The 23444-nt window shown below is 54.9% G+C and overlaps 1 protein-coding gene across 5 annotated transcripts; it reads left to right on the plus strand.

Annotated features, from left to right (window-relative positions):
• The first annotated feature begins 8361 nt into the window (after nucleotides 1-8361).
• On the plus strand, nucleotides 8362-23444 carry WASHC1 (WASH complex subunit 1). Of its 5 annotated transcripts, none has more exons than XM_027093315.1 (11): nucleotides 8362-8541; nucleotides 11360-11513; nucleotides 19725-19836; nucleotides 20023-20169; nucleotides 20320-20456; nucleotides 20707-20842; nucleotides 20997-21198; nucleotides 21290-21445; nucleotides 22042-22194; nucleotides 22864-22932; nucleotides 23069-23444. In XM_027093315.1, exons 2-11 carry the CDS (start codon nucleotides 11365-11367, stop codon nucleotides 23206-23208), a joined length of 1401 nt encoding a protein of 466 aa, XP_026949116.1. In that variant the 5' UTR covers nucleotides 8362-8541; nucleotides 11360-11364; the 3' UTR covers nucleotides 23209-23444. The 5 variants fall into 5 exon arrangements, with proteins under 5 accessions (XP_026949116.1, XP_026949115.1, XP_026949114.1 ...); XM_027093314.1 differs by lacking the exon at nucleotides 8362-8541 and adding an exon at nucleotides 9409-10270 and having other exon boundaries at nucleotides 21293-21445; XM_027093313.1 differs by lacking the exon at nucleotides 8362-8541 and adding an exon at nucleotides 9412-10270.

The following is a 23444-nucleotide window of genomic DNA, read 5'->3' on the forward strand; positions in this document are numbered from 1 at the left end:
TGGCCTCTATGGGAAAAGAATCTAAAAAAGAGTGGATCTATGTATATGTATAACTGATTCACTTTGCTGTACACCTGAAACTAACACAACATTGTAAATCAACTAGACTCCAATAGAAAAACTTTTTTTAAACTTAAACAAGTTTTAAAAAAGTGAAATTAATTTCAATAATATATTTATTTAACTTGTATCTAAAATATTATCATTTCAACATGTAATCATGTACAAAATTACTGAGATCCTTGAAAAAAATTTTTTTTTCGTACTAAGTCCTGGAGGTGTACCGCGTAGTTTTACACTTACACCACATTTCAATTTGGATGCTAAATTTTTATTGGAAATATGTGGCCTGTGTTCAGATTTCACAACGTTCACATTGAAAAGTAAGTTCACATACTCAAATTATCTCACCAATACTTATGTTTTCCAGTAACTAAATGGAGAGAGTAACAACTTCTAAATTAATTTTTAGTGAAAATTAAGCACATTAGCAGTTCGGTTCCTCAGTTGCACACACAAGCTGCATTTCCAGTGCTCGGACACTCACTTGTGACTAGCGCCTACCAGAGTGTAAGCCTCTGCTGTCTGGGCCCCAGGTCCAGCACCCACTTCGGGCTCTCTCCAGTCACCCAGACTTACCCAGACCCTCTGTGCGCACATCTCCATTCAAAAGGGGCTCCCCTTCCTACCCACACCCCAGCCTGTGGGAGCCACCCATGACTCATGCGTCCCTGCTCCCCCGGCACACTTTCCCCTACCTGGTCCTCCTACAAAGATTCAGCCTCCACGTATAGACATCAGCATACCAGAAAGCCAATTTGCATAGGCAAATTCAGGATCTGGAGACATATTCCCCCCACAGATTGGGGGCCCAGGAAATCGGGCCTTGTCCTCCAGTCACCCCCTGGAGGAGGTGGGACTTTCAGAATTTGCTGGGTCAGTGAGACGGAAAGGAGGACGGGAAAAGCACCCAAGCCTGGGTGGTAGGATGGTGGAGAGAAGAGGGGCTCCTCGGGGTGTAGGTGAGGGGCTGGGGGGAGGTACATTTTACATATGGTTCATTGTGTTGGAATGATTTGGTTGTGAAATAAGCACCTTAAGGGATTATTTTATATTTCATACTTTTAACTTTTTATAAATTAAATTCTTTCCCCCAGTCTGGGTTTTTTCAAGCTTCAGATCTCTGGCTGGAATTGATTTGCATAATCCCACCTCCGAGATTTAGCCCCGCCCCTTCGGACCCCCTCTTGCCTGGTCCAGTCTGGAAGCCTCTCTGCTGGGCATTCACCTTTCCCCGTCTTCCCACTGTGGGCAGCCCCCCTGCTCTGGCCTCCCCCTCCCTGGGAACCAACCCGGCCTCGCTGCTGCTGAGAGGCTGGGATAATCCTCCCTGAGTTATTTCAAGGATTAGTCCTGCTGCCCTGTGTCCAGCTCCCACACGGTGGGATTTCAGAGCGGTGGACACCGTGCCAGGAAGGGGGTGCGGCTCCCAAAATGCAGATCCACACAGGGTGGTGAGCACCAGGCTGTGGGTTCCAGGTTCCTTAGAGCACGTCCTGGCGTGTGGAGTTTAGCAGGAAGAGGCAGGCAGCCTGCCAGGCTACGAGCTGGAGAGTCAGAGCCCGAAGCCTTAGGCCCTCAGTCTCTGCCTTGAAACACACACACACACACACACACACACACACACCCCAACCTCATGACAACTTTCATAGACTAGGTGGGTCCTTTTGCCTTCGTGGGGACCTTACTCCATAAAAAATCATATTTTCTATGTTGGTACCCAGATGACTATATTAATATTATATATTAAAATATCTTCTTCAATCTGAAGTTCACTTTTCTTCTGATTTTAATGAAAATACGTTTGTGGTCCTCTGAAAGTACTGTGTTACTGTTGGCCCTGCCTGCACCCCGCCCTCTGTTCCCAGCCCTGGTCCTTCGAGGCTGCACAGGAGGCTGGGATTGGGGGTGGCAGGAGAGCCGTAAGGTCCGCAGGTGGGTCATTTTGGACTCAGGGAGGCGTGGACTCTCCCTGCCCCCTTCCCTCTGAAAACGGAGAACTTCCTCAGCTGGGAGAGCCAGGTGCTGCCCCAGGAAGGACGAGTTCCTGGTTTCACGGAGTCCTTCCTGCCCCCCCCCGCGCCCTCCCTGCCCCCGCCGATGCCACCGACGACAGGTAAGTCTGAGCAAATCTGAGGGAGTCCAATTTTAGCATCAGAAAGGGATGGCTTCTTCCGAGCCCATCGGCCATTAGACTTCAGACTCAAGTCCCAACTCCCTACTATGACACATGAGACCCTCTTTGGGAGGTGATATAATAGAATGAGTGAGAGTGTTTATTAACAGGTGGACCTGGCTGAACTTGGGACAAGTTCTTAAACCTCTCAAAGCCTCATTTTCCCCCCAATGTACATAGGAATGACGGGACTATTTTCCTCACCAAATTCTTATAAATATCGTATGCATACATGTGCTTTGCACACAGTGAAACTCTATATACTCGTTAGGAAATAGGATTGTTATACAAAGCAAATATACACAGGAGATCTCCCACCTCTTCTCCACAGGTCAGACACCCTATCGTAACTGAGACTATAGATGTGAAGTGCTAGGTGCATTGCCCGGCACAGAGCAGGAGCTCCAGAAACGGTACCCGGTATTGTGGTCTGGTTCCTACTACTTCTCTAATCTCATCCCCACCTCCCCTCTGCCTTGAACTTCAGCGACACCAAACTGCTTATGGTCTTGTGTCACGTCCCACTCCACACCAGCTGCACGTTTTCTCACCTCCTGATCACTGTAGCAGAAACTGGCTCATCTAGACATAGACTGTATTTCCCAGCCTCCCCTGCACTTAGATGTGGCCATTTGAACAAGGTCTTGCCAGTGGAAGAGGCACAAGAGTAATCCATGCTGCTGCCAGGCCTGTTGCATCAAAACTCCCACGTGCTCTTCATGTTCTTTCCCTTCCCAACCCCAGAAGCCCCATGGTGAAGGCGGCAGAGCCATAGGTGGAAAGAACTCAGGTGCCTGAGTTAAAGCGTGAAGGAAAGCCATCCATGGACTTGGGTGTTCCATTAGTGAGAAGCGATGGAACTGTCTTCAGTTTGTTGCAGCAGCTAGCCTTACCTTAATGAATAGATTCCTGCTGTCTTGTGTTCATGGAATGCCTATAACCCCACCCTCCTTCCCTGGGGTAACTCCTGCTCATCCTTTAAGCTTCATCTCTGGCATTCAGAAATCCTTCTCTGAGCAAACTTGAACAAAGGTTGGGTGTCTCCAGCAGACACTGCACAGTTGACTACCCTCCTTCTATCCTCTCCTTCCTAATAGAATCCCTATTTTGTTCAGGGAAGTAGTATCCCCAGTTACAAATACTCACGTCCCAAGATCCTTTGTACCTGGCTGCAGTCACGTGGTCCAGTCCTGGCCAATAAGATGTAAGAAGAAGTTGCTGGATGAAGATTGTTAGGGAATCTTTCCTAAAAAGAAGTAGATTGGGGGCTTCCCTGGAGGCGCAGTGGTTGAGAGTCTGCCTGCCAATGCAGGGGACACGGGTTCGTGCCCCGGTCTGGGAAGATCCCACATGCCATGGAGCGGCTGGGCCCCTGGGCCCATGGGCCATGGCTGCTGAGCCTGCACGTCCAGAGCCTGTGCTCCGCAACGGGAGAGGCCACAACAGTGAGAGGCCCGCGTACCGCAAAAAAAAAAAAAAAAGAAGTAGATTGGGCCCACATCTGCATTTTACCATTTTGCTTTGTCCTTCCTTTCTTCCCACCTGGAAGTCAGATGTAGTGTACAGAATGGAGCACACATATTACAAGCATGAGGATGAAAGCCACGAGCTAAGGCACAGTAGAAAGAAGAGTCTAGGTTCCTAAAGGCACCACGGATCAGCGCCGTTCTGCTTACCTCCAGTTCTCCTGTAACGTGGAAAATGAAACTTCTTTTTTTTTTTAATTTTTAAAATTACTTTTTATTGAAGTATAGTTGCTTTACAATGTTGTGTTAGTTTCTGCTGTACAGCAAAATGAATCAGTTATACGTATACATATATCCCCTCTTTTCTGGATTTCCTTCCCATTTAGGTCACCACAGAGCACTGAGTAGAGTTCTCTGTGCTATACAGTAGGTCCTCATTAGTTATTTATTTTATACATAGTAGTGTATATATGTCAATCCCAATCTCCCAATTCGTCCTACCCCCGCTTCCCCCTTGGTATCCATAAGTTTGTTCTCTACATCTGTGTCTCTATTTCTGCTTTGCAAATAAGTTCATCTGTACCATTTTTCTAGATTCCACATATAAGCAATATTATATGATATTTGTTTTTCTCTTTCTGACTTACTTCACTCTGTATGACAGTCTCTAGGTCCATCCACGGCTCTGCAAATGGCACAATTTCATTCCTTTTTATGGCTGAGTAATATTCCATATACACAGAGAAAGCCATAATTCAAAAAGGTACATGCACCCCAATGTTCCTTGCAGCACTATTTACGAGAGCCAGGACATGGAAGCCACCTAAGCGTTCATCAACAGAGGACTGGATAAAGACGGTGTGGTCCATATATGGAAAATGAAACTCATAAGGCTTAGAGCCCTGCGGTGAAGTTCCTGTTTGGCACACTTGAATGCGCTCCTAAGTGAACGTGCGGGCCCCTGCCCCTGCTTCCCAGCGCCTGTGCTCCCACTCTGCTGCTCTCAGAACTCCATCACACGCTGGCCATCATCCACTCAAGGGGCTGTTTCTCTGACTTGTCTGAAGACACAGAGCAAGCACTCAATAAACGTGCTGAGAGAACAGTGACAAGGGACAATGTTGTGGCTTCCTCATCCTCCTCTGAAGAAAAAAAAAAGAAATCCCTAGGGGACACACAGAAGAGGCCCTCGGCCAGTGGCCTCCCTGCCCCTTCCAGTGCAAGCTCCACACCAAGGAGAGTACAGAAGTACAAGACGCAGGCTCAGCCCTGAGGTCGGGGAATGCAGGATACTCACAACTAGTACTTAGCGCTTCTTATGCCCCAGCATCGTCCTTCTGTTTTGTTTTGTACAGTGAGGTCAAAGCCACATAAAACTGTGTTTTTTTTTTGTTTTTGTTTTTTTGGTACGCGGGCCTCTCACTGCTGTGGCCTCTCCCGTTGCGGAGCACAGGCTCCGGACGCGCAGGCTCAGCGGCCATGGCTCACGGGCCCAGCTGCTCCGCGGCATGTGGGATCTTCCCGGACCGGGGCACGAACCTGCGTCCCCTGTATCAGCAAGCGGACTCTCAACCACTGCGCCACCAGGGAAGCCCTAAAACTGTTTTAAAGTGAACAATTCAGTGGCATTTGGTGCATTCACAATGTCGTGCAGCCGCTCTTTCTGTGTAGCTCCAAAACCTTTCATCACCCCCAAAATAAAACCTTATACCCGGGACTTCCCTGGCGGTCCAGTGGTTAAGACCTCGTGCTTCCACTGCATGGGGCACGGGTTCGATCACTGATCAGGGAACTAAGATCCCCACATGCTGTGCAGTGTGGCCAAAAATTAAAAAATTAAACCTTATACCCGTTAAGCAGTCATTTCGCATTATCCCTTTCCCTCAGCTCTTGGAAACCACCAATCTGCATTCTCTGTGGATTTTCCTTTTCTGGATGTTTCATATAAATAGCATCACATGCTGGGCTAGCAGAGGCAGGTGGGGCCCCAGTGTCCACATGTTAAGATGACACTTAGCTTTTCTTTATCCAGATTGAGGTCAAAGGTTCCCACTGTAGCTCGAGTGGCTGAGGTTAAATGTCTTTGCAGTCCAGCTCCTAGGAAACCTTTATTTTATTATTATTTTTTAAAATTAATTAATTAGGTTGCACTGGGTCTTAGTTGCAGCAGGTGGACTCCTTAGTTGCGGCTCCAGGGCTCCTTAGTTGCGGCTCACCAGCTCTGTAGTTGCAGCAGGCGGGCTCCTTAGTTGTGACATGAGAACTCTTAGTTGCGGCATGCATGTGGGATCTAGTTCCCTGACCACAGGGATGGAAGCCAGGTCCCCTGCATTGGGAGTGCAGAGTCTTATCCACTGCACCACCAGGGAGGTCCCAGGAAATCTTTAAAATTAAGTCTGGGATGAGCCTGTCACCAGTAGATTTGGTAGAGATCTTTGATGAAGTGTGGGTGAACGGTCTGGAGGGTGAACAGGCTGCTCTGGACTGGGGGTGCTGTCTTGCCGCACTTTTGTGAGAAAACACAGCCAGGTTGGATGTGTGATGTGGGGTATGTGGGCACGTGTCTATGTACAGACAGACATCCTGGAGCCTTTTGTGTTCGAGTACACTTTACAGATCACAGAGCACTTAGATGCCCTTTATCTGCAGCTCTCTAAAGGAGGCAGGGCAAGCACTCTTAACTGCAGTTTATAAATGGGACAGCTGAGGCCCCATCCGGATGACTTGCCCAAGGTCGCACAGAGGACGAGGGGCGGAGCCCCAAGCCTGCCAGCTTTCTGTCCAGATACCTTAAGCTGCTTAGTCATTGCTCAGGTGGAGTGAGGGGGAAATGAGCTTGCAGGTTGTATTAGTCAGAAACAAAATACCATAGAGTGGCTTAAACAGCATATATTTATTTTTCACGGTGCTGGAGGCTGGAAGGTCCAAGATTAAGGTGCCGGCTGATTTGGTTCCTGGAGAGAGCTCTCTTCCTGGCTTGTGATGGCTGCCTTTTCCCTGTGTCCTTAGTAGTGGAAAGAGAGTACCCCTTCTCATAAGGGCTGTCATCCCACCGTGGGTACCCCACCCTCATGACTTCATCTAACCCTAATTACCTCCCAAAGGCCCTGGCCCAAATACCGTCACACTGGGGGTTAGGGTGTTAACGTATTAGTTTGGGGTGGGGGGACACATTCAGTCTATAATACATGTGCAAACCCATCTCTTACCCATCACTGGTGGGAACCATGTGCTACAGCCTGCAAGTCATTGGGGTGTTCTCATCAAAAGAGGCAATTCAACCTAACTCTCTCCCAGGGACAGACGTGAGAGGTGGGGCAGGGAAGGAGGACAAAATTCGGAGAGTATTAGGAAGAGAGTAGGGTTGCCAGACTTAGCAAATAAAAATATAAACACTTAATTCTGAATTTCAGATAAACGAGGAATGATTTTTTTAGTGTAAATGTGTCCCATACTTCATTTGGGACATACTTATACTAAAAAAAAAAGAAAACAATTTGTTTTTTTTCATCTGAAATTCAAATGACCTTGGTGTCCTGTATTTTTATCCGGCAACCCTAAAAGAGAGAGGCCAAGAATTTTGAGGCAGGCCAGTGGGCCCCACGAAGGACTATCACAGGGTCTCTGGACAGCCTCTTGCTTTATATGTTTAACTTTTTAAAAGTCTTTTTAAAAACCATTGAGCTTTTCTTTTCTTGGCGTAACAAAAACGTAACATAAAATTTACCATTTTGACCACTTCTAAATGTACAGTTCAGTGGCATTACGCACATTCACATCGTGCTGCAACCATCGCCACTACCAATCTCCAGAACTCTGTCATCATCGCAAACTCACAGGTCAAAGCAAACCAGAGCCGCACGCTCATTAACGGGGTGAAAGCAGATTTTATTCAGGACTTTGCAACAGGGGAAAAGAGAGGTCAGTACAGAACAGGGGTCAATTCCAAATACAGCGTGGACAAGTGGGGACTTTTAGCCAAGGAGCCGGATTGGGGGGGATGGAAAATTACTAAGAGGGTTGGGTAACTCTTGGCTAGGATTCTTGCTGCAGGCAGGCAGGTGAGGGATGGGACGTCACCTGGGGACGGGGGAGGGAGGCATTTGGTCAGATAAGAGGGCGGGGTGGGGTGGGGGGAGGTTCTGGCTAAAACGAGTAACAGGATTCTCGCTAAAACGGGGCGACGCAAGTGGAGGCCTAGTTGGAAGAGGATTCAAAGGAGCCCGACTAAAGTGTGGTCCAGGAGAAAACCGTCACGAGCTCTGTACCCGCTAAACAATAACGCCCCCTTCGTAACCGCCGTTCTGGCTCTGTTTGGATCTGACGGCTCTGAACACCTCGCACAGCGTGGACTCGTACAGCTTTTGTCCTTCTGTGTCCGGCATTTATTTTTACTTTTTAAGGCGGGGCGGGCACCGGGCGGACTCTGCGGGGAGCTCGGCCCGCAGATCCCAATCCCAGAAAATCCGGGCTGAAAGAGAAGGGGCAGTCAGTCAAGTACGCCCCCGAGCCTGTGGGTGGAGGGGGCGCGGAGGGAGGGGAGGGGCTGCGCGGGGAGGGGCGGGGCTGCGCGGGGAGGGGCGGGGCTGCGCGGGGAGAAGGGGCAGAGGGCGGCGGGGTCGTGCCAGGTGGCGGGGCGAGGAGCCGCTGAGGGGCTGGGGGCGAGCTGAGGCCTGAGGGATCGAGGCGCGGGCGGCTAGGGCCCCTGAGCCGCGGCGCCGAGCGAGCGGAACTGGCGGCTGGAGGCGGGGCCAGAGCTCGGGGCCGGGAACGGCGGGGAGGCGGAGCGGGCGGCGGCGGGGCCCGGCCGGCGGAGCGGAAGCGGCGGGCGTAACGCAGGTGAGGGCGCGGGCCTGGCCGGGACGCGCGGGGCGGGGGTGGGGCCGGTCGCGGAGGGGACGGAAGGAGGCGGGAGCGGCTCCGGGGGACGCCGCCGGGCCGGGAGCCGAGGCGGGAGGCCCGGGCCCGGTGACTTCCGCCTCGGCCGCCGGCTGGCTGGCTGGCGGACCCGCGGGGCCGGCCTGGGCCTCAGTAGGAGGGTCGGCGCCCCCCGCCCCTGTCGGTTCGCGGGGAGGGCCCGGCTCTCGGAACGAGCTGCAGTGGATGCTCAGACCCTCCGTTTGCGGCCACCGCTCCCGGCCCCTGGATGACCCCACACCGCTTTAACCCTGCTTGGGTCCCCGTTGCCTGCCTCCGAGCTGGGTGTCGGGCGTGGGTCGCGGGAGGGATCCCGAGCACTTCGAAATTTATCAGCAGCATTGTGAGAGCGGGTTTGCTCTATGTTCACTTTTCTGGGGGAATCCACAGTTTTTATCAGATTCTCTAAGGTAGCGCCGTCCCATAGAAATATTATGCGAGCCACATACGTGACTTTAAAAGGAAACGGCGAAATTAACTTAGTGATGTGTTTTATTTAGCCCGCTGTATTTAAAATACGGTCATTTCAACATGTAATCAATATTTAAAATTTTAATGAGATACTTTACATTCCTTTTTTACTAGGAAGTTTGAAATTTGGTGTATAGTTTACACGTAGACTGCATTTCAAGTGCTCAATAGCGCATGTAGCTAGTGGCTCCTGTATTGGACGACAGGTCTGAGGTTTTCATTCCGGGCCTGCAGGCTCGAGGCCACACTCCTTGCCGTGGTATTCAGTGTTTTTCAGTCTGGCCTCTTTTTTTTTTTGCTACTTAGCCACGGATGGTTTCATCCTCATTGCCCAAACCACTTGCCCTTCCCCTACACACCTTTGTTCAATTGTCCCTTCTGCCTGGGGTGCTCGCCCTGCCCTGTCTCCCTGGGTCTGGCAGGGAGGTACAGCTTCTGCTAAGAGCTATTCCTGACTCCCCTGACCCCAGAAGGGGTTTGTCACTCACTCCTTCCTCAGTGTCCCCTAGCACTGGATTCATGGCTGGATTAGAGCACTTATCACCTGCTGTTTAATTGCTTTCCAGGCTGTCTTCACAGCTAGTATAGCGTCCTCTTCATCTTTGTTGTGATCATGGCCAGCACCTGATAGTCGATGAGCACCTGTCAGCAGACAGAATGAGTAAAGTGCTAAACGAAGCTGTAGCGTTTCTTAATCCCTGAACAGACCTGCTCCTTCCTCGCTTAGGAGCTTTGTGCCTGTTCTACCCCGTCGTGCATGGACACACACGCAGGGTGTGGTGACTGACCATGAGGAATACGTCACAAGATGAGCCCAGAAAGTACCTTCTTTCTGCCTTTTACTCCCTCTCTGTCTTACAGATGGGAAAACTGAGGTACAGAGCTAAGTTAGGACTCCAGGCAGATTTGCATCAGTGTAAATGCAAAGAGGGATGGGGGTGGGGTTTTTGAAAGGCAGCGAGTTCCCAGAGGGTCAGGTTCCTCAGGTGGTTTGGGATCAGCTGGCTCCGCTTTGGTCATTTGATGGGCGGGGAGAGAAGCGGGGAGGTGAGTTACTCCTGGGCCCTGATGAGGATTCTCTGCAGGTTCAGGTCTAGGAAGCTGAGGAGCTCACTGCTGGAGAAAAACTTGGAGAGCAGAATGGTCATCTCGGACCAGGAGAAGTGCTGGCCTAGGAAGGGTAGGCGAGAACAAGTTGGGTGGAAGGAAGGGCAGGGGAGGCCAACAGAGGATAAGCTCCAGCTTGCTGAGGAGATCGGCGTGAAACATTGAGAATAACCACTGCCCATTGAGAAGGGCAGTGCCATTCTCAGTCTGTAGGATGAGAAATGGAAAGAAACAGATTCAGAGAAGGCAAACAATTTACCCCAGGTCACACAGCACTTGAAACTCAAATGAAGCCTCCTAAACCCTCCATGCCACACTTACCCAGCCCCACCCACACCTCTGTTGCAACCAGGGACCCCAGCGTGGTGCCTAGAAGAGCAGGTCTGGGGCACAGTGCCAGGCCTGCTTAGTGTCTTCCTCACTCTTCTGCCGAGGGGCTGCGACTAGGCCTGTTTATAGGGGCTTGGTGCCTTGATATTCTGCCTGGTACCTCTCGCCAATCAAATCAGTGCCGTCTGCAGTGTGATTGCTGCTTTGGTGGCAGCAGGGAGCAGAGTTAATTAAACCCAGTATAAATAGGCTGACTGCCCCCCTGTCCCCTGCCCTCATGTGCCCCGCCTTCCTCCTGGCCCCCCTTAGCTCTGGCCTGGGAGAGCAGAGCCCGGACATCCTTAGCCCTGGAGTCTGCAGCCACTGCCTGTCCTGTCTCGGGAGCAGGACACTCGAGTCCACGTTGTCTGTGCTTCCCAGACCTGGGTTCCGTTTGGGAGTTGACACAGGCAACTTCCCCCCCAAACCCTTCCCTCTTTTTCACTCTGCAGCCAGGGTTTCTTTCTTGTTCATCCAGGCTTTGGAGGTTGAAGTGAGATGAGGTGGGGAAGGGGTGCCTAGCTGGGTTCCAAGTGCCTCCCGGCAGCCAGTCAGCGTTGCACCTCCTCTGAATGCTTCATGTCAGTCTCTGGCCCTTAGCAACTTCCCTCCCTCGTTCACCCAACAAGCTTCAGCAGAACACCAGCTCCTGTGGGCGCCCAGCCTCCCACCCAGTGCTGTGTCCCCCCGCGCCACCCTGTGCAGACTGCTGGGCGGGGGGCTGTGCACCCGTCACCTCGCCCCGTGGCAGGTGGGTGTGCGGGTAGTCCTGATGCTCAGTTCCCACCCCCAGGCACCATGACCCCCACGGGGACCCAGAGTCCGTTGGCCGATCAGACCTACGCGGTGCCCCTCATACAGCCAGACCTGCGGCGAGAGGAGGCCATCCAGCAGGTGGCGGATGCCCTGCAGCACCTACAGAAGGTCTCCGGAGACATCTTCAGCAGGTGGGTGCTGCTGCCACCCTCACCTGATTGGGGGCTGCTCCCCGCCCTGGGCAGTCATCTCTCCAATCCCAGAATGCACCCTCTCAGAGCACCCCTTTTGGTGATTCTTGGTCCTGAGGGGGACCCAGCTGGCTTTCTTGTGCCCAAGGGGCCAAGCTGGGTGCCCAGCTTCGAATTTTATCATAAGAGCTCACTACCTCCTGTCCCTCTTAGCCCCTGGGTTCCTTGTGCATCCACCCAGTGGTGGTACAGCTCTCCCAGCTCACGCTCTTCCCCCCACGGGGGGCCCTGTTCCTTCGCTTATTCCCGCAGTCAGCAAATATTCGCCCAGCACTTCTTGTGTGCAGGGCTCTGTGCTGCTCTCTTCAGTTACAGCAACGACTAAGGCAGCATCTCTGCCCAGCCAGAGGATATACTCCAGCAGTAGAGACAGACTCTAATTGATTAATTGCATGTTAGTTAATTAAAATTGTGGCAAAACCTATTTTTAATATTTTTGTAACAACTAATATTTGCATCACGTTAACTGTGTGCCACCACTGACCTGAGTGTATTCACTCATTCAACCCTTTGTCCTGTACGGGTCCTATCTTTCTCTGGCCATGAGCAAGCTGAGAGGGGCATAGAGCTTCTCCTTCCTGGGTGCCCACACCGTGCCCCCTGAAGGCTGGAGTATTTGACTGCCTGACTCAGGTCCCTCTGCTGGTCAGGTCTCCTACACCGTCCCCTGCTTGTACCCCAGACCAGGAACCGCGACGCTGCAGCATGCAGTCTCCTCCCCCACCAACTGGAATTCCACCTCTTCCCAGAAGCCTTCCCCAATGGGGGCAGACAATGGAGTCATTGTAGCTGGACACAGTCCAAACATTAGATCCACCTGACTCTTTTGCCTCTGGGCTGCCCACTAATGCACCTGCCTGCCTCACGCCTATCCCGGATGTAAATGTACCCGAGGGCGGTGCCCCGAAGTAGTTAAGGGGGTTGACTCTGGAGCAGACTTCCTGGGCTCCAGTCTGGCCTCCCCATTTGCTTGCTCTGTAACCTCGGGCAAGTTACTTAACCTCGCTAAGTCTCAGTGTTCCCGTCTATAACGTGGCAGTAATAATGGTACCTTCCTCGGAGGATTGTTAAGATGAAATGAGTTGAGGAGGAAGGACTTGAAGTGCCGGCATATAGTAAGCATTCAGGACATGTTCCTTCCTCTTATCTGGTGACATCATCTCTGCTCATTTGCTGCCTATTCTGGCCCTCCGTTAACCTGCTATCAGTAGTTATAGGAAGTGTTAGGTGCCCCTTCTGTGCTAATTTTTGTGCTAAATATGCCCAAGGAACACGTAAGCCAGAGGACACAGGCCTTTAAGAGCCATTGGTCCCAGATGATGGCCACCCCATACCTCATGATTGAAACGGATGCTAGAAACGATCCCTCAGAAATACTTGTGTTTCCTCACCAAGACTGTGACTGCGCGCTTGCCTTTCTGCAAGGGGAGCATTGGATTTTCAGCATACTTTCCTTTCCCTTCCTGGTGTTTGGCACCAGTGGACATTTTCACGTTCCTCTGCCCCTGGATGGGGTGAGCAGAGGGCAGGAAGGCCATCTCATGGGGAGGGAGTGGCGAGTTGGTTGAACATAGGCTCGGCATGGCCTAGGGATGGTAGGATGCTCCCAGGAGCCTGGCACCTGCATCCATGCTTCCCTCACCGCTGGGTTCCAGGTCCCCCCATTGACCCCCCACCACGTGCCCAGCATTCAGGTCAGAGGGATACTAATGGTGTGTGGCATGGGGTTCCCGTCCTCAGGGACGTCGTCGTCTAGGATGGGAAAACAGCCATCTGAGCTGATTCTGAGCCGCGTAGCATGAACTGTGTGAGCTCCTAGGGGCCTAGAGGAGAGAGAGACAAGAACTGGCAGCACATTTATCAGTCAGACTCCCCAAACCAATAAGCAGAAGTAACCCGTGCGTAGAGCAGGCTTTGGAGCTGCAGGGCTAAATGCTGTCATCAGGGCCTGGTTTTGCTCGCATCCCATCCCTGCTCGCTACTTCTGGGTTGGCCCCATTCCCAGACAGGCCTCGCTCTTGCAAGGTAACCAGTGGGCCCAGGGTTCATACTCAGGCTCAGGTCCAGCAGGAAAGAATGTCTTCCTCTGCAGCAGTTCCTTCGGAAGTCCCGCCCTCCCACTGGCCTGGCCTGGTTCTCATGGCCATCCCAGAGCCAGTGGCTGGGGCCGGGCTGGCGGGGAGGGTGACACAGCAGCTGGCTCAGACCTCGGTCACATGCCTTACCCCCAGGCCCTGGGTTTAGCCCCACCCAAAGTGCAGGACCAAGCCTGTGGGAGTGATGGCGCCCCCATAGGAAGCAGGCTGTTACAGAACGAGGAGGGAGCAGATGCTAGAGCGGAAAACCAGCGCCTGCTCCCCCAGGTCAGGGAAGGCCTCCTGAAGGAGGGGTGCGAATGGGGCCACGCGGACGGGTTCTGGCGAGGCCGGGTGGGGAACGCCGCCTGAGGGCCCTCCGCTGGGGCCCGGAAATGAGTGCCAAAGCCTTGAGGCCTGACTGGACGGCGGTGCGCCCCAGGCCGCGGGGCCCTGAGTACCTGAGTGCCGCCTGTCTCAAAGGTCCACTCCTTCGCTCAGGACGGGGCTGAAAGTCAGCCCTCCGTGTGTCTGTGCCCTTGGGAGCCCTCCTCCCGCTGCTTTACGTCCCTACGACGCTGGGGATGGTCCCTGGTGGAAGGAGCGGGCAAGAGGATGTGGCTGAGGGGAGAGCTGGGACATGTGAGTCAGGGCCGTGGGGCTTCGCCCAGCTGGATGGGGCTTTGAGCTTGAGCCCAGGGTTTTGGGAGCCCGGATAGGTTCTTGAGCCAGGAGTGATGGGACAGAAGCGTTTGGGGAAGGTTCATCAGGCAGCCGTCCCAGGGGAGCTGCGCTGTGGGCAGGGAGAGGCTGCGGTCGGGGTGCCGGGGGTGGGGGGGGCTGCAGGTAGGGAGGCGGATAGGAGACACTGCAAATGGAATAACAACAGGACCAGATGACAGATTGGGAACAGGATGAAGGGGAGGGAGGGGTCGGGGACGACAGGGAGTGGGGAGTGCCAAGCCCCGCCCCCCATTCTGCAGCAGGGGCTCCTCTGTTCTCGCGGGCTTTTGCTGAGAGATGTGACCCCAGCTTGGAACCTCTCCCCTTGAACGTGCTCCTCTCCTTTGCTTTTGCTGAGAGATGTGACCCCAGCTTGGAACCTCTCCCCTTGAACGTGCTCCTCTCGCAAAGGAGAGGCGGCGGGTGGAGAAGAAATGCTTTATGTCTCTGCTCCCCGCCTCTCCCCCCAGCTCAGGCGCAGGCCCAGCCCCTCAGCCCCACCCGGAGCCTGGGCCCCCAGGCAGGTGAGCGTGTGGAAGGTCGGTGTCCCCAGCCGGCTCCTTCCTCCCGCTCCTTGCAGCCCCTCCCTGGCTTGTCCTCCTGCCTAGCAGACCTGCCCTCACCTGCCCATCATCACCTGGGAGAAGCCATCCACAGGGTACCCGCCCAGAGATGTCCCCTGCTGCACATGACTTCCATGAGGGCAGAGGGGCAGCAGTGGGGGCAGGGCAGACTAGGACTGTGTGTGGGCTTGCCCTCCCTGGCGGCCCCAGCCCGGCCACTTGGCCTTTGCAAGGCTCCTTCCCTTCCTCTCCTCTTCCTTTCCTCCTCCTTTCTCCCCTCTTCCCCCCTTCCTCCCTTTTCACCTCCCCACTCTTCCTCCTCACTTCCTGCTTCCTCTCCTTGGGCCCTTCCTCCCATCTCCCCGCTCCCCCCCGCCCCCTCTTCTCCCTGCTGATCCGCACCTGGTGCCTTCCAAGGTTAGGAGGCCTCAATCAGCTGCCTGCGTAATTAGCAGATCATTCTTAATTACCCCAGTGAGTGGAGAAGATAAAGGGGAAAGCAAGAGCTGTTCAGGGGACCGGCTGGGGGGTGCGCGGGGTAGGGCTGGCAAGGGGAGAAGCAGCAGCAGTTAGGGCCAGGGGAGTGGCCCTGTCACAGCAGCTGACTGGTGTGATGATTGGAGGGTGTGGCAGCCCTGCAGGGGCCACGGGCCTGCGGCTTCCTAGGAAACCCTCCCATATGGCCATGGGGGTCAGCTTTGGAGGTGGTGGGGACACGGAGCCCAGGCACTGTCCTGGCCCCCTAGGTGTGTCATTGACCTTGACCACTTCACACCCCAGGCCCCAGCCAGAAGAGCCCTCTGTGCTCCACTCTCTGTGGTGCTCCCTTGCAGAGTGCTTTTCCTCATCTGGAACTTTTTTCTCCATGTCTGCTCAGCACTGCCTGGAGCCCCTCACCCCTCCTAGTCTGTGGGTGGTAAAGGTAAATGTTGACCAAGTTCTTGGGACATGTCGGCTTGTACAGCTCATGAGACATCCAGTCTCTCACTTTGACCTTTACAGCAATTCCACGATGTAGAAGTTACAATTCCTGTTTTTCAGCTGAAGAAGGTGAGACATAGATCAGTTAAGTGACTGGCTGAAGGCCACACTGCTGCTGTCCCCAGGTCTTTGGGACATTGTAGTTGTTTATCTCCTTGAGAGCAGATATGTGTTATCTGATGCATCTCTGTCCCAGGCTCTCAGCAGACTGACTGAGCCAGTTCCTTCCCTGCTGGTGTCCTGGTGACATGCTATAGGGACGTGGCTCCAGTGATGAGCCTGGAAGCTGACCTGCCTGAAGCCAGCCACCAAGCCAGGGGCTCTAGATAAGGAGCGGCAAACAAGTCGCCCTCTTGCCACCAGCCCCGCTCACTCCTGGTGGGTGTTGCTAATCAGTCCTGGCTCTTGGTCCCAGGCCCCATGTGGCCCAGCAGGCCATCCTAACACTGCCTTCCAGGCTGTTGTCGCTGCCAGTCGGTAGAGATGACACACAAATTGAAACCTCCTTCTCACCCTTGGCCTGAGATTGGGCTGCCTGGGGACTTTGTCAACAAGCAAGGCGTTACTTAGCCATCCTAGGCTCTTGGATAAGAAAAGAACCCTGGAAATCCCATCTTCCATTCCCCCTGTCCCACACAGGAATCTTCCCTGGAGCATCGCTGACAGGTGGGCATCCAGCTGGAATCTGATTGCTTTGCAAAGCCATGCAGCTGTTTACAGGAAAGTTCTCCTTATGCAGAACTGAGAGGTCTGTTTCCATGTAACTCCTCCCACCGGCTGTAATGCAGCTCACTCTCTGGGGTGACAGAAAGTCTAATCGCTTTTCCGCCTGACAGCACTTGTGATCTTTCTGATATCTGAAGGGGATTTTCATATTCTCGAAGTCATCTCATCTTCAGCCAGAACATCCTTCAGTTATCTTGTGTGATGTGAGCTTCCCACCATCACCCGCCTCATCACCCTCCTCATCACCCTCCTCTGGTTGTTCGTTAGCTTGTCATTTTGCATTCAGCCAGTATGTTACATGTCAGGCGTTGTCCCAGGTGCTAGAGATGCAGCTGTGAATCAGACAGACCCTGTGGTCTAGAAGGGACTTCAGAGTCCTCTTAACATGTGGAACCAGTTTGAAGGGGACACGGCTGTGGACGAGGTGGGCGCCTGGCGTAGATGAGCTCTGTTTTCTCTGTAGTGCCTCGAGAGTGGACGTTCCCTATTTTTTGAAAGAAGGTGGGAAAGATCTCAGGAGCTGTGTGCTCTGAGATCTCACTTCCTTTCCAAGCTGCTTAACGTGCTTTTAGCTCATAGGGAACCGAAACCTCCTGCTAGACCTCCATCCTCTGTGTTTGTACCCTTGACCTTTTAAACCTGAATGCTGAGCTTCGCATTCATTCCTTATCAGTTTCATCTTTTCTGGCCTCCTGGCCTTTCAAGATCCTGTGAGTCTGGATTCCATCGTGCAGACCGTTTTGGGGCCTCCCCATTTGATGCCCCCAGCTTACTAATCAAGTGTCGCATGAGTGTGCGGCGCCCTGCCAGAGACCTTCGTGCAAGGCTGAGATCAGTCCATTCTTCAGCCGTGCCTTTGGGGCGCTGTTGTTCTCTGGCTCTGATTTTTCCTAAATGTGCTTTCCTCCGGCCCGCATAGCTCCATCTTGTCCATGGGATTTTGTGAGAAGCCGTCAGAATCCTTGCTGACTCAAGCTGCACTGTGTGTTAAGGTTTTCCCCTGATACGCCAGTCTAATAACCTTGTCAGAAAAGAAATGCTATGAATTTAGAACAGTGCTGGCCCCGGGGACCTGCCTCTTCCATTTCAAATTGCTTACGACCCTCTATTTAATAACCCATTCCGGAAATTTGCCAGGATCCATTGTTAAGCTTGATGTTTGTAACTTGGAGAAATCAGATGGAAGACCCAGACAGAGCCGGCTGTGTCTGGCTCCAGTTCCGACGTCACTCCCACCCTCCGTGGCACCTTTGAGTGGAGCGGTTACATAACTGTGAGGTTGCTTCAGCCCCGGGCAGCGTAGGGCTGAGCCTGGAGCCGCAGGAACTGACCTGTGTGCAAGCAGGGAGACCGGTCTCCCTGCCGGAAAGCTGGGGCTCGGACAGGGTGCTGGTTCTGCGTCTCTCCCGGAAGGAAACCGTGCCTCTTGTTCTGTCTGCCTTGCTGCCCCACTCAGACCAGCCTGTCAAGGAAAACTAAGCTGGTTTGGGTCCCTGCTCGTAGGCCAGCCCCTGCATCCCCGAGCCCTTGCACACGAGGGGCCAGGAGTAACCAAGGAGATTTCATCAGGGGTGGAGACCCCTGGGTTGTGAAGCTGGCCGATCAGGTGTGTTCTCTGGGGGCTAAAACATTCTAAAGTTGGTGAGGGTGGTTTAAGAAGGTTGGGCCAGAGTCTTGACTGTTCACTTCAACCCGTTAAAGGAATCCTAGAGTTCCCTGGCCGCGTGGTCTCTGACCCCGGGGACCGCGGCACTCCTCGGCCATCCACTCACTGTGTCCTCTGGCCGTTCCCCGGGAGCTGAGCTTGCAACTCTGCCTCGTCTCTCGTGCCTCGCTGTGTGCTCACTCCTGCCCGGTGAACGTGGAGATGTGACCACCGCTGTGGATGTGGAACACGGTGGCCGCGGGCAGGTGTCCCTGGAGGTAGGGGAGCGCTCAGGCGCAGGCCGCCCTGGCAGGGGAGCCGGAGTCCCCGTGCAGTGAGAGGTACCTCGTGTTGTTGAGTAACGCAAGCGAGGCTCGTGTGCGTTTACCTTTGGGGCACGTGGTGTTAGCCATTCAGTAACTGCAGAGGGACCCCTGCAGGTGCCAGGCGCTGTTCCAGGCTCTGGGAACACAGCGGGGAACAAAGCCCTTAGCCTAGGAGTGCACAGGAGATGTGTGGTGACAGGTGGCTCTGTGTAATGGAAGAACTGGCTGGGGGTTGGAAAGTGACAGGTGCAGCTTTAGGTTCCATGGTCGGGGAGGCCTCAGCGAGGGGCTCAGTGAAGTGAGGGACCAGCCGTGTGGGTATCCGAGGAGACGGCAGAGGCCACGTGACAAGGCGGTGTGTGGCATGTTCAGGGAGTGTAGCAGGGCGCCGTAATCCGGGGAGGGGGCAGTGGCAGCCCCTAGGCAGCCCGACCACAACCATGAGAACCACGGTGGGGACTTGGATTTACCAAAAGCTGCCTCTTATGTGCCAGGCAGTTCCTTGTGGACAGCTCCAGGACTTGAATTCAGGCCCTCTTGCCTGTCACACAGCCCTGCTGAGCTCTGGTTTCCTCCACGTAAGTCATGACGATTCTGCCTCTGCTCACCTGGGCCTGAGGCTGAGAACCCCGGCAGGCAGGAACCACGTCCCTTCAGGTGGCACGTACAGGTGCCAACTTGGGGCCAAGGTGATTGCCCATCCCTACCCAGAGCTCCAAGGAACTTAATACAGTCTGTTCCTAGACACTTCAGGTTGGATGGTCCTGGTAGAGGTCACCTGGGCAGTTCTAAGATCGGGCCTGACAGCAGGTATTGCTGTGTTTTAAGAGCCCTTACCCGAGGACCTCCGTGGCGGTCCAGTGGTTAGGACTCCACGCTCCCACTGCAGGGGATGCGGGTTCGATCCCTGGTCGGGGAACTAAGATCCCGCATGCCTTGTTTTGGAGCACTGCCAAAACAAACACACGCAAACACAAACAAAAATTTAGGCAAGAGCCCTTACCCGAGCCCCTGGCTTTGCAGGTTTGCCGTTAAAAGCAGAAGGGGTACAGGAGGCTGCAGGGGCTTGGGGAGCAGCCTTCAGCCCCTGTGACTTTTTTTTCCGGTGGCAGGATCTCCCAGCGAGTAGAGCTCAGCCGGAGCCAGCTGCAGGCCATTGGGGAGAGGGTCTCCTTGGCCCAGGCCAAGATTGAGAAGATCAAGGGCAGCAAGAAAGCCATCAAGGTAGCGTGTGTGGCCCTGTCCCTCTGGCTGGTCAGCAGTCCCAGAAATCCCCTTCCCTCCCCTCTCCCCATGCCTCTGAGGCTGCCAGCTCCCTGCTTCAGCCACACGGCAAGCTTTCTTCCTGCCCAGGCTGTCTGGAGCTTCTCAGGCCCCCTGAGGAAGTGCTCAGACTCCCCATGTACACAGGTGTTCTCCAGTGCCAAGTACCCTGCCCCAGAGCGCCTGCAGGAGTACAGCTCCATCTTCACGGGGGCCCAGGACCCTGGCCTGCAGAGACATGCCCGCCACAGGGTCCAGAGCAAGCACCGTCCCCTGGACGAACAGGCCCTGCAGGTCTGACGGGGGTGACCTGGGCACTGGGGAGGAACTGAGGCCCACCCCAGGATTCTGTCCCCTGAGGACTCTGACTGCAGTGGGGGAGGTCACTCTGGCCTGGTGCTGAAACCCACCATCCCTCGGTCATTTCCCGTCACCCCACTGCAGGAGAAGCTGAAATACTTCCCCGTGTGTGTGAGCACCAAGCCAGAGCCTGAAGATGAAGCCGAGGAGGGGCTGGGGGGTCTCCCCAGCAACATCAGCTCTGTCAGCTCCTTGCTGCTCTTCAACACCACGGAGAACCTGTAAGGGGGGGCCGGGGGGGGGGGTTGGCCTGGCTTAGTTGGGGGCCAGGGGCACCAGACTTGGGTGCCGCAGAAGTCTGCAACGCGGGAGCCAGGAGGCTCCTGACCAGTTGGTTTTGCCTGGTAAGGCCTGGGAGGCCGTGGTACAAACTAATGGTGGCCCCGATGAGGTAGGAAAGGTGGTCCAGACCACGGGCCTAGAACAGATGTCAGATCGCCTGAGCTCCTGACCTCCACCCCTCCTCTGTAGGTACAAAAAGTATGTCTTCCTGGACCCCCTGGCTGGTGCCGTAACAAAGACCCATGTGATGCTGGGCGCGGAGACGGAGGAGAAGCTGTTCGATGCCCCATTGTCCATCAGCAAGAGAGAACAGCTGGAGCAGCAGGTGGGGAGGGATGATGCTTGGGTGGGGAAGGGGACGTGGTCCTGCCGTGTGGTCTTGGCCAGGGGTCTGCTGAGCCCCTCACCCCGGCCGGCTGTGGCGGGGATGGGCGAGGCCGCTGGCTGCCAGAGGCCCGCCACATCCCCCGGTCCCACAGGTCCCAGAGAACTACTTCTACGTGCCCGACCTGGGCCAAGTGCCTGAGATCGATGTGCCGTCCTACCTGCCCGACCTGCCGGGCGTGGCTGACGACCTCATGTACAGTGCAGATCTAGGCCCCGGCATTGCCCCGTCGGCCCCTGGCACCATTCCAGAGCTGCCTGCCTTCCACACGGAGGTGGCTGAGCCTTTCAAGCCTGGTGAGCCGAGAGTTGGGAACGGACTTGGGTGGGAGCACCCCTGCTTGGCCACTTTCTTGCGCAGGCACCTTCTCACACTTTTCCCACCTAGAAGATGGGGTGCTGGCAGTACCCCCGCCGCCACCGCCGCCGCCACCAGCTCCGGCCCTGCTGGTCAGTGCTCTCCCACCTCTGCCCCCAGCCCAGACCGTGGCCCCGCTGGGACAGCCAGCCAGGGAGGATGACAGCGGTGGCGCATCTCCTTCAGGTAGCAGCGGCATAGGGCACGCGGGGCAGGGAGGGGTGCTTTCTCTGAGGGTGCCCCTCATTTCTGGATCCCTGAAGGATTTTCTGTAGCTTAGTTAAGTGGTCATAAATGCTAGATTTTCAGAGTAGTTCTAATTACAAAATCTTGTTCTACTGGGTTCATAACAGCAGTTTCAAACCATGTCTCTGGAGCCTGGACAAGGGGAGCCGTGAAAAGGGGGCAACTAATAGACATGGAAAATTACAGCAACAAAGTATCCACGTGGCCCTTAAGTTGTAGGGTTTCGGTTTTACTCCTGTATCTCCCAGTCCATCTCCAGCACCCAGAAGTGGCACAGAAATCCCGTTGGCTCCTGTGTTAAGTTCAGACACTCGACACACTGGTGATTCCCAGGGTCCACCTGTGCAGCGTGGCACCTAGAGCAGGTGGGGCTGGAGAGGGACCGGCCGAGCCTGGGCAGACGCAGGCAGCGTCCAGGCCCCGAGTCTCCTCGCCGAGGAAGAGCCCTTCCTCAGACACTGCCCAGGGCCGCCTCTGGGCCGCACGGCCAGGCCCTGCCTGAGCAGCCTCTCTTTCTTGCACCCTTCCCACCCCAGTCCAGGGAGCGCCCAAGGAAGTGGTTGACCCCTCCGGTGGCCGGGCCACTCTGCTGGAGTCCATCCGCCAGGCCGGGGGCATCGGCAAGGCCAAGCTGCGCAGCGTCAAGGAGCGCAAGCTGGAGAAGAAGAAGCAGAAGGAGCAGAAGCAAGGTGCGGCCAGACCCGCGCGCGAGGGCTCCTTCCTGCTCCTGGAGCCTGCAGTGGAGCTGTCCTCTCTACGCCCGCAGGGGACAGAGCCTCGGCCACTCAAACTGCAAGAGCCTTCTTAGACTCTGCCAGTTGTCCAGGAAATGGGCAGGGACCTGGGATGTTTTTAGGGACGGAGACCTGGCTAAGTCCTGCTTCTCTAGGCCTCTGAGACTCTGGATTAGGTCAGCTGTGAATCCCCATGGCTGACATAAATACCACACCTGGGCCTAAAGCAGCAATGCCCTGGGAGTCCAGTCCTGAGTTTTGAGTCCCAGCTCTGCTTCTGAGCTTTGCACTGTGACCCCAAGCAAATTGCCTAATTTCTCTGGGCCAGATTCCTCATCTGTCCAGCGAGGCTGCTCGTCTGTGCCCTTGTCTCACAGGGTAGCTGTGACTGTTGTTACTCAGAGGTTACCTGTGTTCTTATGACCACTGACCAGAGCTCCATGAGCTGTGGTGACACATGGCCGCGGAGGGGCCGGGCGTGAGCCGTGGCAGCCTCGTGGCCGCAGAGGGGCCTGGTGCGTTGAGAGCACAGAGGACACTGATGGAGCCCTCAGGGTGTTAGGCAGGCTGGATCTGGTCCACCCCTGGCCCCTTCATCTTCTCCCCATGGCTTTCCTGTTGCAGTGAGAGCCACCAGCCAAGGTGGAGACCTGATGTCGGATCTCTTCAACAAGCTGGCCATGAGGCGCAAAGGTAGGAAGCAGGACGCCGGCTGCCTCCCTGGCTGAGGTCGTCCACATCCTTTTTTCTCACTGTTTCAAGTCTCTAGAGCCCAGGTGGACTGGTGCCCCAAACCAGCCCCCCTCACCTTCCACCTTTGCCCTCCCAGGTATCTCCGGGAAAGGACCCGGGCCGGGGGCCAGCGAGGGGCCAGGAGGGGCCTTTGCCCGAATGTCGGACTCCATCCCGCCCCTGCCTCCCGTGCAGCCAGCCCAGGGAGAGGAGGACGAGGATGACTGGGAATCCTAGGGGCTCGCTCGCTCCGCCTTCCCCAAGCCCCCGACTTCATCACGGACAGGCTCCCGGGAGGGAAGGGGGTCACGGAGGACCGGCCAGCTCTGTTGCCTGGAGCTGCTTCAGGGGCTGCGCTCTGCCTGTGCCTCACCCACGCCCTCGGCCGGCGCGCGCGCCTTTTCCCTAGAGACACTTTGCGGCCAAACAGTACGTGAGTCAATAAAGAAGTACGATGCCAGAACCGAGCATAA

Source organism: Aethalodelphis obliquidens, unplaced genomic scaffold, assembly GCF_003676395.1.
Source record: "Aethalodelphis obliquidens isolate GAN/ISIS:26980383/991018 unplaced genomic scaffold, ASM367639v1 scaffold83, whole genome shotgun sequence".
Taxonomy (NCBI): Eukaryota; Metazoa; Chordata; class Mammalia; order Artiodactyla; family Delphinidae; genus Aethalodelphis; species Aethalodelphis obliquidens.

What these genes read in the sequence shown, in the direction of transcription:
- WASHC1 (XM_027093313.1), top strand. Translation starts at nt 10,114, where the DNA reads ATGGGCGGGGAGAGAAGCGGGGAGGTGAGTTACTCCTGGGCCCTGATG. An exon ending in TCCGGAGACATCTTCAGCAG is followed by an intron (nt 11,514 to 19,724) that starts GTGGGTGCTGCT and finishes TTCCGGTGGCAG; the next exon opens with GATCTCCCAGCGAGTAGAGC. An exon ending in GAGAACAGCTGGAGCAGCAG is followed by an intron (nt 20,843 to 20,996) that starts GTGGGGAGGGAT and finishes CCGGTCCCACAG; the next exon opens with GTCCCAGAGAACTACTTCTA.